Source organism: Amaranthus tricolor, chromosome 17, assembly GCF_026212465.1.
Source record: "Amaranthus tricolor cultivar Red isolate AtriRed21 chromosome 17, ASM2621246v1, whole genome shotgun sequence".
NCBI lineage: Eukaryota > Viridiplantae > Streptophyta > Magnoliopsida > Caryophyllales > Amaranthaceae > Amaranthus > Amaranthus tricolor.
The window spans coordinates 18,159,630-18,174,442 of record NC_080063.1 but is presented as its reverse complement, the minus strand read 5'-3'; the positions used below and the strand labels follow the sequence as shown (position 1 = coordinate 18,174,442).

General features: G+C 34.1%; 2 protein-coding genes, 1 long non-coding RNA gene and 1 pseudogene across 3 annotated transcripts; 2 read left to right on the top strand and 2 right to left on the bottom strand.

The window, feature by feature from the left end:
• Nucleotides 1–884: 884 nt before the first annotated feature.
• On the top strand, nt 885–2,775 carry LOC130803557 (aspartic proteinase PCS1-like; annotated as a pseudogene).
• A 1,688-nt stretch (nt 2,776–4,463) lies between these two features.
• Nucleotides 4,464–6,980, bottom strand: LOC130803556 (uncharacterized). The gene is made up of 2 exons (XR_009039929.1): nt 6,841–6,980; nt 4,464–4,694 (listed from the first exon to the last, which is right to left on the bottom strand). It is a non-coding gene; the product is annotated as an uncharacterized LOC130803556 (long non-coding RNA).
• Nucleotides 5,465–8,025, top strand: LOC130803555 (laccase-17-like). Its single transcript, XM_057667722.1, has 6 exons — nt 5,465–5,696; nt 5,806–5,957; nt 6,056–6,300; nt 6,410–6,538; nt 6,803–7,765; nt 7,889–8,025. The coding sequence occupies exons 1-6, from the start codon at nt 5,583–5,585 to the stop codon at nt 8,017–8,019; spliced, it is 1,734 nt and encodes a 577-aa protein (XP_057523705.1). The 5' UTR covers nt 5,465–5,582; the 3' UTR covers nt 8,020–8,025.
• A 5,671-nt stretch (nt 8,026–13,696) lies between these two features.
• Nucleotides 13,697–14,359, bottom strand: LOC130803822 (uncharacterized). The gene has a single exon (XM_057668024.1). The coding sequence runs from the start codon at nt 14,357–14,359 to the stop codon at nt 13,697–13,699; it is 663 nt and encodes a 220-aa protein (XP_057524007.1).
• Nucleotides 14,360–14,813: the final 454 nt, after the last annotated feature.

Sequence of the window (14,813 nt, the reverse complement as noted above, 5' to 3'; positions counted from 1 at the left end):
CTTCAATATATACTTTTAAAATCTAATTTAAATTTCTCTCTCATAAAGTTGACAAACTTAAAATGGACAAATAAAAAGAAATAGAGGGAGTAATTAAAAGTTTTTTTTGGGATTTTCTAACCTTACATAACTCAAAAATATTAATAGAATTAGTAATTTTAGGCATATTAATTTATCACTTTTTCCCAAAACTAACCTGATATAATATAGATTGTTTATTTGCATCTAAATACAATAGAATTTCAATTTTTAAAAATTTGATATTTTATGTTATTCACAAAAAAAATTACAATTAAAGAAATTTAGAATTACTAATAAGTGTAAATCTTTATAGAAAGTATCTAACTTTACCAATCCCATTATTATACGAAATTCAGAATTCTTATAGTATTCCAAATTTCTTTTATCAAACAAATTTTTTTTTTCTAAATTCTTAAGAATGAGTGATGTACTCTACCTACTTGGAGTCTTCTAGATGTGTCCTATATGTGTAGTTTCCTCATCTTTATGTATAAATCAAAACAATTCAAAAACAAAATTTCTCATATTATTTGTAATCCATAAATTGAAATTTCTAAAAACAAAAATCTCTATTACTTTGTTTCCAATTTCAGATCCCTAACTTTTTCCTTTTTTGGGCAAATCAAGTTCTTTTCCCTAATTCATTACCAGCTGTTTTGTACTATCTTTCCTCTCTAAACCATCCATTTTTACACTATAAAGTTTTGAGTGATAAATTTTTTGAGTTATGTAAGGTTAGAAAATCCCAAAAAAATTTATAGTAATTAAAAGTTTTTGTACTATCTTTTTATTTTTTCACTATAAATTTTTTCACTTTATAAGAAAAAAATTTAAATTTAATTTTTGAAATATATATTCAAGATAAAATATATACATATGAAATCTTGTTAAATTTTTCTTGATATAGAAAATTTTAATATATAATTTTTAAAATTTTTTTATTATGCAATACTATGAGATATTAAACTCAAAATTTACATTAAAATATATGAAAAAGTAAAATAAACTAATTAAAAAAAAGGGAGGGAGTAGTACTTTCTGTCATCACATCAAACACCTATCATACACTTCAAAAACCCATCAAAAATCTCTAAAAATCTCATATTTCATCCATTTTTTTACAAAATATAACCCAAAATTCATTTTAAATCATTTAAATCAATAACCCCATTAATGGGTACTTCAAAATTTCATCAAATTCTCCATATTTTTCTTTTATTTCATGTAATTATAATTATATTATGCTCTGTTTTTGTTCAATCAAACCAGAGTAATCTTGCATCAAATCTGTCTACAGTTATGTTTACTCTTAAAGCTAAAGAAATCCCATATAGATCAATCAGACGGCCAGCAATGCAGACACGTAAGCTACCTTTTCATCATAACGTAAGTCTTACAGTCTCTCTCCTAGTTGGCACACCTCCACAACCTGTTTCAATGGTGTTAGATACAGGAAGTGAACTTTCATGGCTTCATTGTAAAAAAAACCCCAATATAAATTCAGTTTATGACCCGATTCAATCTACTTCTGATTCGGTTATTTCATGTTCTTCACCCATTTGTAAACCCCGGACCTGGGATTTTAATATACCCGTTTCGTGTGACCCGGAAAAACTCTGCCATGTGTTAGTTTTTTATGCGGATGCTTCCTCCATGGAAGGTACACTTGCAATGGATAATTTTATGATGGGCGGGTCTTCAATACCGGGTTTGGTTTTCGGGTGTATGGATCAAGGGTTTAGTAGTTCGGATACGGATTCAGTTACGACCGGGTTATTGGGTATGAACCGTGGGTCGTTATCATTTGTTTCTCAAATGAGTTACCCGAAGTTCTCGTGTTGTATTTCGGGTCAAGATTCGTCGGGTGTGTTATCATTAGGGGAGGCCCAGATTCCTTGACTTAAACCTAGAAGATATATTCCCTTGGTAAAAGTATCTAGCCCTTTACCGTATTTTGATCAAGTGGCATATTCTATACCATTTGTAGGGATTAAAGTTGGGGGAAAATTATTATCATTACCCAAATCCATCCTCCAAACCGATCATATCGGGGCCGGTCAAACCATGATTGACTCGGGTACTCAATTTAGTTTCTTACTCGGGCAGGTTTATACCACATTAAAAACGAGTTCCTGGCGCAAACAAAGGATAAGCTAAGAGAATTAGGAGAGTTGAGTTATGTTTTTCAAGGTGCAATGGATTTATGTTATCGGATGCCATTAACTCAAATAGGTTACCCACTTTTACCTATCGTAACATTAATGTTTGAAGGGGCTGAAATGAGTGTACTTCAAGAACGATTATTGTATCGGATTCCGAGTGAAGTCAGAAATATGGATGGGGTTCATTGCTTTACATTTGGCAATTCGGATATATTTGGAATTGAGGCTTATATAATTGGGCATCATCATCAACAAAATATGTGGATGGAGTTTGATTTGGTGCAAACTAGAGTAGGATTAGCAAAGGTTAGGTGTGATTTAGCAAGTCAAAGACTAGGACTTGGTTTTTAGAATTTGTTTTTTTATATAATACAAGTATATAAATGTATATTCTTGTGCTCTATTATATTAAGTATTGTTGATTAGCTAGATAATATATGAAGTATACAGAGTTCGAAGTGAAGTGTGAACATTTTGTTTGGGGAAAATATAGTGTTGGTAGAGCTTAGTTAAATGGTGTTTGACCAAACACGAGTTGGTAAAAATATCTATAGATGGCCAGATGGGTATAAGTTTTGGTCCACTTCTTAGAGAGTATGTAAAACTTTTGTGTAAATTTTTTGCATTTACTATTTTACTTGTATCTACTTGTATATGTAGTATTCCTAAGATAATGTCTTTTTCTTGCTTTGCTTCTTTATTTGTAAAGTTTTGCTTTCTAAAGAGGTGATTAGCATAAAAGTCAACTTGCTTTTTTGTTTTATTTATTTTGCATAATCTAAATATAAAATTTTTTTATTGTAATTTAAAATGATGTATAATAAGTAAGACAAAATAAGATAGTTTTACATCCACAAATAGCATAGTGAAAACTCGAAAGTTTTATTGTTTAACAACGTAAAAAAATTGTCGATATATGTATATCATCATCATCATTGAACCTAGTATATCCCATACATAAGAAAATTCCAAGTAGTTTTGAATGCTTTTTAATTTTTACATGCGTAAAACCAAAAAAACGTATAACTGTTTAATTTTGTTTCTATTTCAGTCTCTCTTATATTATCATTAAAGTCTCTCAACAAAATTACATTCACTACAATGTAGAATAAATTTTTTACGATTGAATTGTGTAATAAATTTAAAGAGAATATATATTATTCCATATAGCAATATATCAATATCTTATTGTACCAAGATCAAAAGGACAAACAGAATTACAAGAGGTCCATGTTGTGGCACGAAGACATGCAAACAAAGCAATTCTATTCGTCGTTGATGAAGTACATTTCATGTGCATTACAATTCACAAACATCTTGTGATTTCTGACCTAATCTTAATGAGTTAACTCATTTTTCACTCAACCACTCCAAGTATCAATTTCGGATGGAATTAACAATTTCACTATACAATTCTAGAATTTTATATTAGTGTTTTTATCTTTTTTTTAAAGAAAAGCCAGCTAAGCTTATATTATAAAATTTAATGAATTTGAGATAAAAATAGACGATTCATATCGATGTAAATCAATGAGCTAGTTTATAGCCTATGTTACTAACATAAAAAGAGATAGAAAATTGAGTTTTGTCTTTTCTTCTTGATGAGAATGTTCTTTTTTGTCATTGACAATCAAAGTACTTTCCTTAGTAATTATTTGCATGTTTATTCCAAGTTAATAAAATCCATGTCTAGCCTTATGTATCCCATTATTTGTCATATACGATAGAATTACTTTCACGATAAATCTATCTAGCATAAATTCAAATTGGTTATCTGATATATGGAGGCAAATCTCATACGTATCTCAATATGATTCATAAGTTTGATTCCTTTGTTTTTGTAAACAGACACTATAGTAGTTCTCTAATCATTGGACATTTTGTTTTTTCGTCATTTATTAAATAAATCAATTAGCCAGGTCACTCCAATAGCCCCTAGGCATCTCTATAACTCAACACATGAACATATAAATTCTATAAATTTGTATAAATGTGCATGACTAGTAATATAATGGAAATACATTCGAGGAATGTTGATTACCAATAGTTATCATCAAAAGGTTAAGAGTTTACATTTTCACTTAAGTTTCTCCTCGAATGAGTTACTTGTCATGTGCAATATTAAAAATAAAAATAAAATAAAATAAAAAAAATACTTGCCTCTAAAGCTAGTAGCTACTTATCCAAAACTTCTTTCAATATGATCGGCTCACATAAAAAAGTTTTAAATAATCAAATTTCAACGAAACAGAGAAAATACAAAAGCAACAGATAATAAGATTGATTCACATTGAATAGTTTATAAATAAGCGAACTCAATGAAACACAGGGAAATACGTCTATGAGAGTAGAGACTAGAGAGTAGTATTTTGCAATGCACTTTTGTGACATGTACGGACATAGACCTTGTAACCATGCATGCAAAGTTGATAAAGTTTACATAGAAAAACTTGGAGGAGAGGATAGAACATGAGTACCCCTTAAGTGACTCCTTTTTGCTACATGCTACTCCTACAAAACAAAGACATATGTTACCAACTTTGGAAAAATACTTAGAAGCCTAGCAAAATACCTAGATAATCTACCAAAATATGTATTCCCTCCTTAACTTAGTTGATGTATTTCAAATATCTCTAGTCATATATAAATAAAAAAATCATAAAAAGTTAATTTATTAAAATTTTATATTAAGAAAAATCTAATAGAATTTCAAATGATTATATTTTTTGTTAAATTTAATTAACTATTGAAGGTCATAACAATTATGAACAATGTAAAAATTAAAGTGTTGCAAATATTCATAAACGAGGAAATATTTTTTTAAACTACTAAAAACATAGATGGAGTTGGATTTGTGACAATGCATGTTGTGATGCAATTAAATTCAGTGATAGTCAAAGTTTCACATTAACAAATGTGCAAAATGCAATGATACCATATTGATTATTATTACTCATTGTTAAATGATTAATTCAACTAAAAAATTTGAGCAGATAATTTATACTCTAAAAATATTATAAATACATATACATACATACATACCTTTGCGAAAATAAAAATGTTATTTATGATTAGTACTTGTGATAGAAAAATTATCTGCAACTTTACGTGTATACGAAACTAAAAAAAACATCTCAAAAACAAAAGGTAAGATGACATTGCTCTGACCAAAAACACAAAAATCAAAAACATAGACTTGGAGATCACCCTAAAAGCAACTATTCAACAAACAAATTGGTAAACAGTGCTGGACAATCAACATCCATAATTTTATTTTTGCACCTAATCATTTTATATACACTCTATATAAGCTTCTCAGTTGAGTGTTTCATCATCATTCACAAGCTCATTAGTTGTATCACTCTCAAATACATTCTCTAAGCTTCTAGTTTTCCAAATATGGAAACTTTCCCAATTTTGTTCATTGCCTTTCTTAGCATTGGATGCTGCATTCTTTCGAACAATATCGTCAATGCGACTCACTTTGGCATCACTAGACACTACAAGTTTGATGTACTTAAAACGTCTTTTAAGTGTTTTATGTTACTCAATACTATTTTGTACTAACATATATAAATTTCTGCTAACCATTAATTCTTGTTTTGATATTATGTGGTTGTAGATCAAGCTGCAAAATGTGACAAGATTATGCCACACTAAGAGCATTGTGACAGTTAATGGGCAGTTTCCAGGGCCTCGTATTGTTGCTCGAGAGGGTGATCGACTCATTATCAAAGTCGTCAACCATGTCCAAAACAATATTTCCATTCATTGGTATTGTTCATTTTCAAGTTTTATCCCGAAGAGTAATTGAAAAGTAAGATTATAAAAAGATCACCCTTCAAAATTATGTTGTTTTTAATGATGAGCAGGCACGGAATCAGACAACTACGAAGTGGGTGGGCAGATGGGCCAGCATATATAACACAGTGCCCCATCCAAACCGGGCAAACTTACGTGTATAACTTCACCATTGTTGGGCAACGAGGCACACTTTGGTGGCATGCTCACATTTCTTGGCTCAGATCGACTCTATATGGACCTATCATTATTCTCCCTAAGCGCGGTGTTCCTTACCCTTTCCCTCATCCCTATAAGGAGGTTCCTCTTATATTTGGTACTGTCAATTGCATCTGCAGAACTTATCCAATATATGCTAATCTTATTTAAGAACTTTAGAAAATATTAACAAAATGTGAAATATGAATTATATGGTGGGTTTGTAGGAGAGTGGTGGAATGCTGATCCTGAGGCGGTCATTGCCCAAGCTTTGCAGACAGGTGGTGGTCCAAATGTATCAGATGCGTACACCATAAATGGCTTACCCGGACCATTATATAATTGCTCCGCTAAAGGTAGTTCATCTCAAGGAGCATTTATTGAGGAGTTTGGTCGGGTTTTGGTTATGATATTTCAAGTCGAGCAATTTGTTAAGTTTATGCATATAGTTTAATTTTGGAGTTCGGTAGGGTCATTTTATGTGTTTGGGTCAGTAGAGTCCAACTTGATCGAACACTAAATGTTTATCTAGTTTGTCTAAGTAAGCATCAAGCAAAGATAATAAACAATCAATTATGACACTGAAAACAAAAACTTATTTCATAATGTTATGCTTGCAGACACCTTTAAATTGAATGTAAAACCGGGCAAAACGTACCTCCTGAGGCTGATCAATGCTGCGCTGAATGACGAACTCTTCTTTAGCATCGCGAACCACACTCTCACAATCGTGGATGTTGATGCTGTTTATGTAAAGCCATTTGAGGCAGATACGATTATTATAACTCCGGGACAAACCACAAATGTTCTCCTTAAGACAAAGACGAATCATCCTAATGCAAACTTCCTGATGATGGCTAGGCCTTATGTTACTGGAAATGGCACTTTTGACAACTCCACTGTTGCGGGAATTCTTGAATACCACTACCCAAAACCTTCACCTTCAATCAAGAAGCTTCCTCTCTTCAAACCCGAATTACCAGCTCTACGAGACACCTCTTTTGTTACCAATTTCACCAACAAGCTCAAAAGCTTAGCAAATTCCCAATTCCCAGCCAATGTACCAAAACATGTTGACAAAAACTTCTTTTTCACAGTAGGGTTAGGAACCAACCCATGCCCGAAAAACCAAACTTGTCAAGGTCCGAGCAACACCACCATGTTTGCGGCTGCTGTCAACAATATTTCATTTGTCATGCCTTCGAAAGCACTCCTGCAAGCACATTTCCTCCACCAATCACAGAATGTTTACACTACTGACTTCCCCTCCTCGCCATTGATCCCTTTCAATTACACCGGCACACCACCTAACAACACAATGGTTATAGACGGGACAAAGGTGGTGGTTCTACCATACAATACCAGTGTGGAGTTGGTGTTGCAAGATACCAGTATCCTTGGTGCTGAGAGTCATCCTCTTCACCTTCATGGGTTCAATTTCTATGTGGTTGGTCAAGGTTTCGGAAACTTTGATCCCAAAAAAGATCCTGCTAAGTACAATTTAGTTGACCCAGTCGAGAGGAACACTATTGGTGTGCCTGCCGGAGGGTGGGTTGCCATTCGTTTTCTTGCAGACAATCCAGGTATGAAATCATTGATTTCCATGAAGGAAATTAAAACTACAGAGAATCAGTAAAATCAATTAATTCACAAATCCTTTTCCATTTACCTTCTTTTTCAAGTAAATGATTCATTTGGAAATACAGGAGTATGGTTCATGCATTGTCATTTGGAAGTTCACACCAGCTGGGGATTGAAGATGGCTTGGATAGTCGAAGATGGAAAGCTACCCAATCAGAAGCTGCCACCACCACCATCTGATCTTCCCAAGTGTTGATAGTACATGTTTCACCGGAGAACGTTTTCATGATAACTAGCAGAGAATGATCATATATCCATATTCATCCTCCCATTTTTCTTCTCAATCTTCTGACAATACACAAATTCCTGAGTTGCTCAGATTCCTGTATGTTGATTTTTTTAATGGAAGAGTGGCCACTGGCCCAGTTAGTAGCACAAAAGTTCTCTTTTGATATTTTCCATTTTGTATTGGTTTCTCATTCATTTTCCCTGTTATATGATCAAATCACTGACAAGCTTTTGTATCTTGATATGTTTTTGAAAAAACTTTCACAAGTCTAAAGAAATGTGTATTTTGTCATCTATATTACTCAAACTCATATATTCATGTCTGATTTGAATGCGTATTCAAGTGTCCAACACAACTATTTTATAAAATATCCCAATATTTTGAACCAAATTAAAGTGTCAAGTGTCTTACCCATGTTTGAGTGTCAAGGATCAAACATGAGTACTAGTGGTGGAGCATTTCATTATATTGCATAAAACCCTATAACTTACAATGAATTATAAACATTGTCTCATTCTCAGGTCACAACTCACAACTCAAGCCAATCTCTATTAGTGGTTAGTGATGAATGAGCCATTAGAACTTACTGCACTATAAAATAAATCCTTAAGGAATGTCGGCAAAAGGATGATCTCTAGCCCACAGCTCTACATGCGTTTTGTATGATGAGACAAGTGTTATAAGTACGAAAACAAATACAAGAACGAAATAGATTGATTAATAATAGAAATCTAACACAGAGTTTTAATGTGGTTCACTAACAATGTGTTAGCTACATCCACCGGGACAGGGGGAATATATATTATTAACGCGATGGAGAAAAAAAATATGGAGGATTGATGGGTTATAAATAATACCCTAGATTGCCAGAATTTCCTGATTTATCTACATCAAAATGATTAGGTTTAGATCCATTCCAAGCACAGATGTAGAAATAGTCAATTAGAAACAGAATTCCCCTGGACCCCAACTTACTGACCGGGTAGCAAGACCCCCGCCCCCTGAAAACTGTGAAGCAAGAGTGAGAAGATTTAGCTCATATTATCGCAACAAGAAACTTTTTTTGTAAGATTAACACCACCATTTCTCCAATTTAAAATATTGTTCACTCATTCGATCTCCTCCCTTGATGATGGTAGTGATTAGGTTGCAAATAATTCAATTATCTTCTTCAATTTAATTGTTCAACCACTCGATCCCTCACCCTTGATGGTGGCAGTGTCAACCACACTCTCAAATTCGCCATCAGTACTCTCTACAATCTCATTCTCCTTAATATGATCTCCGTCATCCGTTTAGCGTAAACTCTTTTTTTTACTCAAATCCTCTAACCCTCAAATTCTCAACCCTCATGTCAAACAAATGCACAAAAAAAAATCTCTTTGGTATTATTCATTGCGGAACTAAACTATTTTTATTTTCGTCATTGAACCTTCTATCAATCCACCATGCCCTCTAATCTTCAAGTCCTCCAACTATTTCAACTCCACCACCAATCGACTCCATAACAAGCAGACCATGAATAGCTCTTTTCTCTAACTATGCTCATGCTCGTCGTAATTTGAAATTCTCAAAGATTGCATTTTCCCTCACGATTGTCCATCTTAAAGAGGCAGGTTAAGGAAAATATTGCTTACAATCCTCCATAATCATAGCCTAATGGCTACATTCCCCTATTAGCATATTATTCCCTCTATTCTAGTCATCTTTTTTTCTTTATTAGCTTCAAATATTATTCTCATTAACTTTGATCTTATATAATATTTTAGTCTATATAATAAATCAAAGGATTTACTTTATTATTCAATTAAATAAACAAACACTTTCAACCTTTACACCCTCCTCAAATCAAAAGTATTTTTTAATGATAATCCAATAATTACAGTAACATACATACACATACACTCAAACTCACACTCTAGAGTTTATTTGCACTCTCCGAAACCTGGCATGGCCAGATAACAATCTAAAATTGTCAACATAATCAATAAACAACAACGAATTATAATTACACTGAAATTTACCATCCATTAACAAAAACAAATCCATTAAAGTATATAAAATACAAATTAACAAAAAAAGAAAAAACAGATAGAATAGACATAATTTAACCTAATTACCGCTCAAGTTGCGAAGGTGATGGTGATGGCGATCACCACGACGCGGAGGAAATGTGGAGAGAAAAATGGAAAAAGCCAGAAAATCTGTAGGCCATACCAGTTGAAACTTGAAAGCGCACAATTTATCTTATCTCAAGTAATTATTTAAAGTCGAAGTGAAAGGAGGAAAGAAATCTATCTACAATCTACCTATATATACCACAAAAAGAAGGCTCATTTCCTCTTATTAATTGGTTATGTTTCGATCAAAATTGTAAAAATTTTAGGTCAAAGTGCAAGAAACTGAATGGAGTATTATTATATTTAGCTAGTATCTCGAGAGACCCAATTCATTAATTATTAATGTCTACTTACATTTTTAATGTCTACTTATATTATAGTTAATGCTTACTTATTATGTCTTTAATGCCTACTTTCAATATCTTAAACATCTATTTATATCATTTTTAATGCTTACTTATAATATTTTAAAAAATATATAATGGGCCGACCCAATTAAAAATGATGTCTCAAAGAGACCGTCTGTCACAAGAATGTGTATATTATATTAGAGTTTTACATCAATCTTCAAGTCAAAGCTTATAATTGGCTTTTGATTTTATTTAATCCAGTTCTTACCATATTCCACGTTAATAATTGACTTAACAGATAATAAAATAATATCAATTCATTAAACAAGTTAATTAAAGGAACCAAGATACTCTGAATATCTTATATAATTAATAAGATAAATAGGAAATGAAAAACTTCTGGTCTATTTAGCTTGTTAAAGTCTATTTTACATTTGTCCTGTTTTTTTTTTAAATTTACCCATTCCTTTTCAAAAAATTTCTAAACTTAATTATTTCTCTAAATCTCACAAACTCAACACGTGCTTAATGTATAATACATGAATTTCATTTTAATTAATTTCGATTAATGTAAACGCAACGAAGACACAAATCTAAAAAAATACATTAATTTCATTTTAATTAACATAAGCCCAACATAGACACAATTTTAAAATGTCAATCGATTTAATTTCAATTTTTTATAAAAATAATGAAAAATGGCTAAATTGCATAAAATATGCAACTCAACCCAGGGTATATCAACCCACAAATAATCCAATATATAGCATTAAATAGATATTATGTTTTTATCAATTCATCATCATCATCATACCTAGTGTATCCCACTCGTATAAAACTATGATCAGGGTCTGGGGACGGAAGAACGACAACAACTCCTACCCATAGAGGATAATGCGGTCAAAGAGTCCTTCGGCTCGAGAAAGGTCTTCAAAGAGAGAAACTTGCAACTTACAAATAGAATAAATAGAATACGTACAAGTACCTAATAATAAAGTTGAAAATAAAGAAGAAGGTAAAGAGCGATAATTAAAGACAATGAACAATAACAAACGAAGGGTAAAAGGGAAGGATTTAGTAATCTAGGACGTGGATAAGGCGCCGTCAACTGCCCCTATCCCTGGTCAGATCCTTGGAGATGTGAAGTTCATGCATATCACTTTTAATTTGTTCCTCCCACGATCTTCCTCGACTTCTTTTGCCCTCTACTATGATGCATTTGATCCTTCTTGCTGGGGAGTCACGTGTCTTTCTCTGCACATGCCCAAACCATCTCAACTTGTTCTCCTAACTTCTTCCTGAATTCCTGGTTTCTTATCCTATCCATCATAGTATTATCACACATTCACCTTAGCATACGCATCTTTGTTACTTCCATCCTCTGTTCGAAAATCTTCTTTACGAGCCAACATTCTATGCTATCCCATATAGCAATGCCGGCCTAATTGCAACGCGGTAAAATTTTCCTTTTAATCTCCTCGGGAACTTATTATCACAAAACATCCCGGTAGCTGCTCGCCACTTAAGCTAACCCGCTTGTTTACGATTAGTAACGTCTCCATCAATCTCCCCATTACTATGAATCACCGATCCCAAATATTTGAACCTGGATGTACATACAACAACTTCTCTCCCTATGGTTACCTCTGGCTCCCCTATTGATTTTGTCTCACTGAAATTGCATCGCAAGTATTCTGTCCTCGTACTGCTTATGCGCAAGGCTTCCCTCCACTCTTCCAATTTACCATTATCCTCCTCCTTGGTTTCTGCGACCAAAATTATATCATCGGCGAAAAGCATGCACCATGGTACGGTTTCCCAGATGGATTTAGAGATTTCTTCCATAATGACCGTAAAAATGAAAGGACTTAGTGCTGATCCCTGATATAGTCCCACTTTAATTGGAAAGACTCTGTCATACTCACCGGTGTATGTGTTAGTCGCCACTCTATCATACATGTCCTGGACTACCTCAATGTGACTTTATGAAATACCTCTATTCTTGAGGCTATCCCAAACGATACTTCGCGGCATGCTATCGTACGCTTTCTCCAAATCAATGAACACCGGATGCAAATCCTTCTTTAGCTCCCCATACTTTTCCATCAGTCTCCTCAAAAGATGGATTGCCTCGGTAGTTGATCTTCCCTGCATAAATCCGAATTGGTTCTCTCTAATACCGTCTCTCGTCTAATTCTTTTCTCGATCACTCTTTCCTACAGTTTCATAGTGTGCTTAGAAGTTCGATCCCTCTATAGTTTCCGCATACTTATGCGTCACCCTTGATTTTAAACAGTGGAATAAGTGTGCTAACCCTCCATTCTTCTGGCATCTTACTGGACCTCAAGATGACATCAAAGAGGTTAGTAAGTCACTGAATTCCCTCCTCTCCTAAACCCCTCCACACCTCAATCGAAATGTTATCAGGTCCAACTGCCTTTGATCTCCCCATTTTTTTGAGAGCTTCTCCTACTTCCGCCGTGGTAATATCAATAATCGATCCATGATCCTGTGTTCTTTAGAAGTCTGAAGGTTGTTGAATTTCCTCCTTTAGACCCCTAGTCTCAATGAGCAGTTGGGAAAAATATTGATGCCATCTCATCTTGATGTCCTCTTGTCTAAGGAGTACTCATCCACCTTCATCCTTCATGATCTTCACTGTCCCTAAGTCCTTCTGCCTAGATCTTGCTTTTGCTAACTTATAAATATACTTCTCCCCCTCTTTGGTCTCAAGCTTTTGATAAAAAGGCTTCAAACACGCGATCTTTTGCCTCCACTACTGCTTTCTTTGCTGCCCGTTTTGCTTCTTTATACCTCTCCTTCTTATGTGTCATATCCTTCTCCTCCGTGCAAGCCATGAGCACCTTGAATCTCCTGTTTTTGTCCTTTATCCTCTTTTGCACTTCTTCGTTCCACCACCACGACTCTTTATACACCTTTATTTTCCCTGTCGACTTCCCTAATGTCTCTTTTGCCACCTTTGGAATGGTTTCCGCCATGGTCGCCCACATTTGATTTGCATCGTCTGATATACTTGGGTAGCCCGACATCTTGATCTTGTTTGACACGGTTGCGACCATATCCCCTTTAAGTCTTCCCCACATGATCGTTTGCCTGACCTTTATCTTCTTTTCGACAATCTTTCTCTTCATACGAAACACTAGTACTAATAACCTATATATGTTGGGTGGGCATCTTTGTACCTAGCATGACCTTACAGTCTAGACATGAGCTCCAATCAACCTTCCATACTAAACAGTAGTCAATTTGGGTTGCATGCCCACCACTCTTGTACGTAATCAAGTGCTCATCATTCTTTCTAAAGATCGAGTTTGCTATAACCAACTCCTTTACTAACGCAAACTCAAGCAAGATCTCTCCGCTCTCGTTCCTTACACCATAACCAAACCCGTCATGAACTAAGTTATAGTTAACTGTCTCCTTACCTATGTGTCCATTGAAGTCTCCACATATAAAAACTTTTTCATCGGCAGGGATAGTATCTATAAGGTCACATAGGTAATCCCAAAACTCACGTTTGACTTTCTCATCTAGCCCAACTTGCGGCCCATACACACTAATGATTGATATCACCTCTTCTCCCACTACTATTCTAACTAGCATAATCCTATCATTGCACCTCCTAACTTCTACCACTTGCTTTAGGATATCATTAGCTACAAGAATATCAACTCCACTTTGCTTTCCATCCAAACCTACATACCATAAATTATAACCTTTTAAAATGCTTGCCTTTTGCTCCTTCCACCTAATTTCCTTAATGCAAACCACTTGAATCTTGTACTTAAAAAGTTCAGTCGCCAACTCCAACGACATAGCTTGTCTATGTTCCAAGTCCCTAATCGTAGTTCCACATCTTGCTTACGTTGTCCCCCCCCCCCCCCCCCCCCTCCTCCTTACACCTGACCTTAGGTTACCATTAGTCTGCCTTAACTCTATACTCGATTACCCTTGGACCAGACCAGATGGTAAAAGACGATGACGCCATTAACTCAAACACAAACAAGTCAAGACCCAACAAAGGTTAAAATAGAGACACACACGAAAGAAATAACTAACTATATATAAAGGTATAGGTAGGAAAAAACAAACACTCCGCTTAGATTGAGAATACGTTGGGTAAAAAAAATTACGTTAACGATCAACACAAACAAAAATAATAATATAAGATCAAAATGCAAACAATCAAACCAAAATAGGATCTTTCAACTCAATAATTCCACTTACCTAGAACAAATGATCAAATAATGGAAATTGAATTCCAAAAACC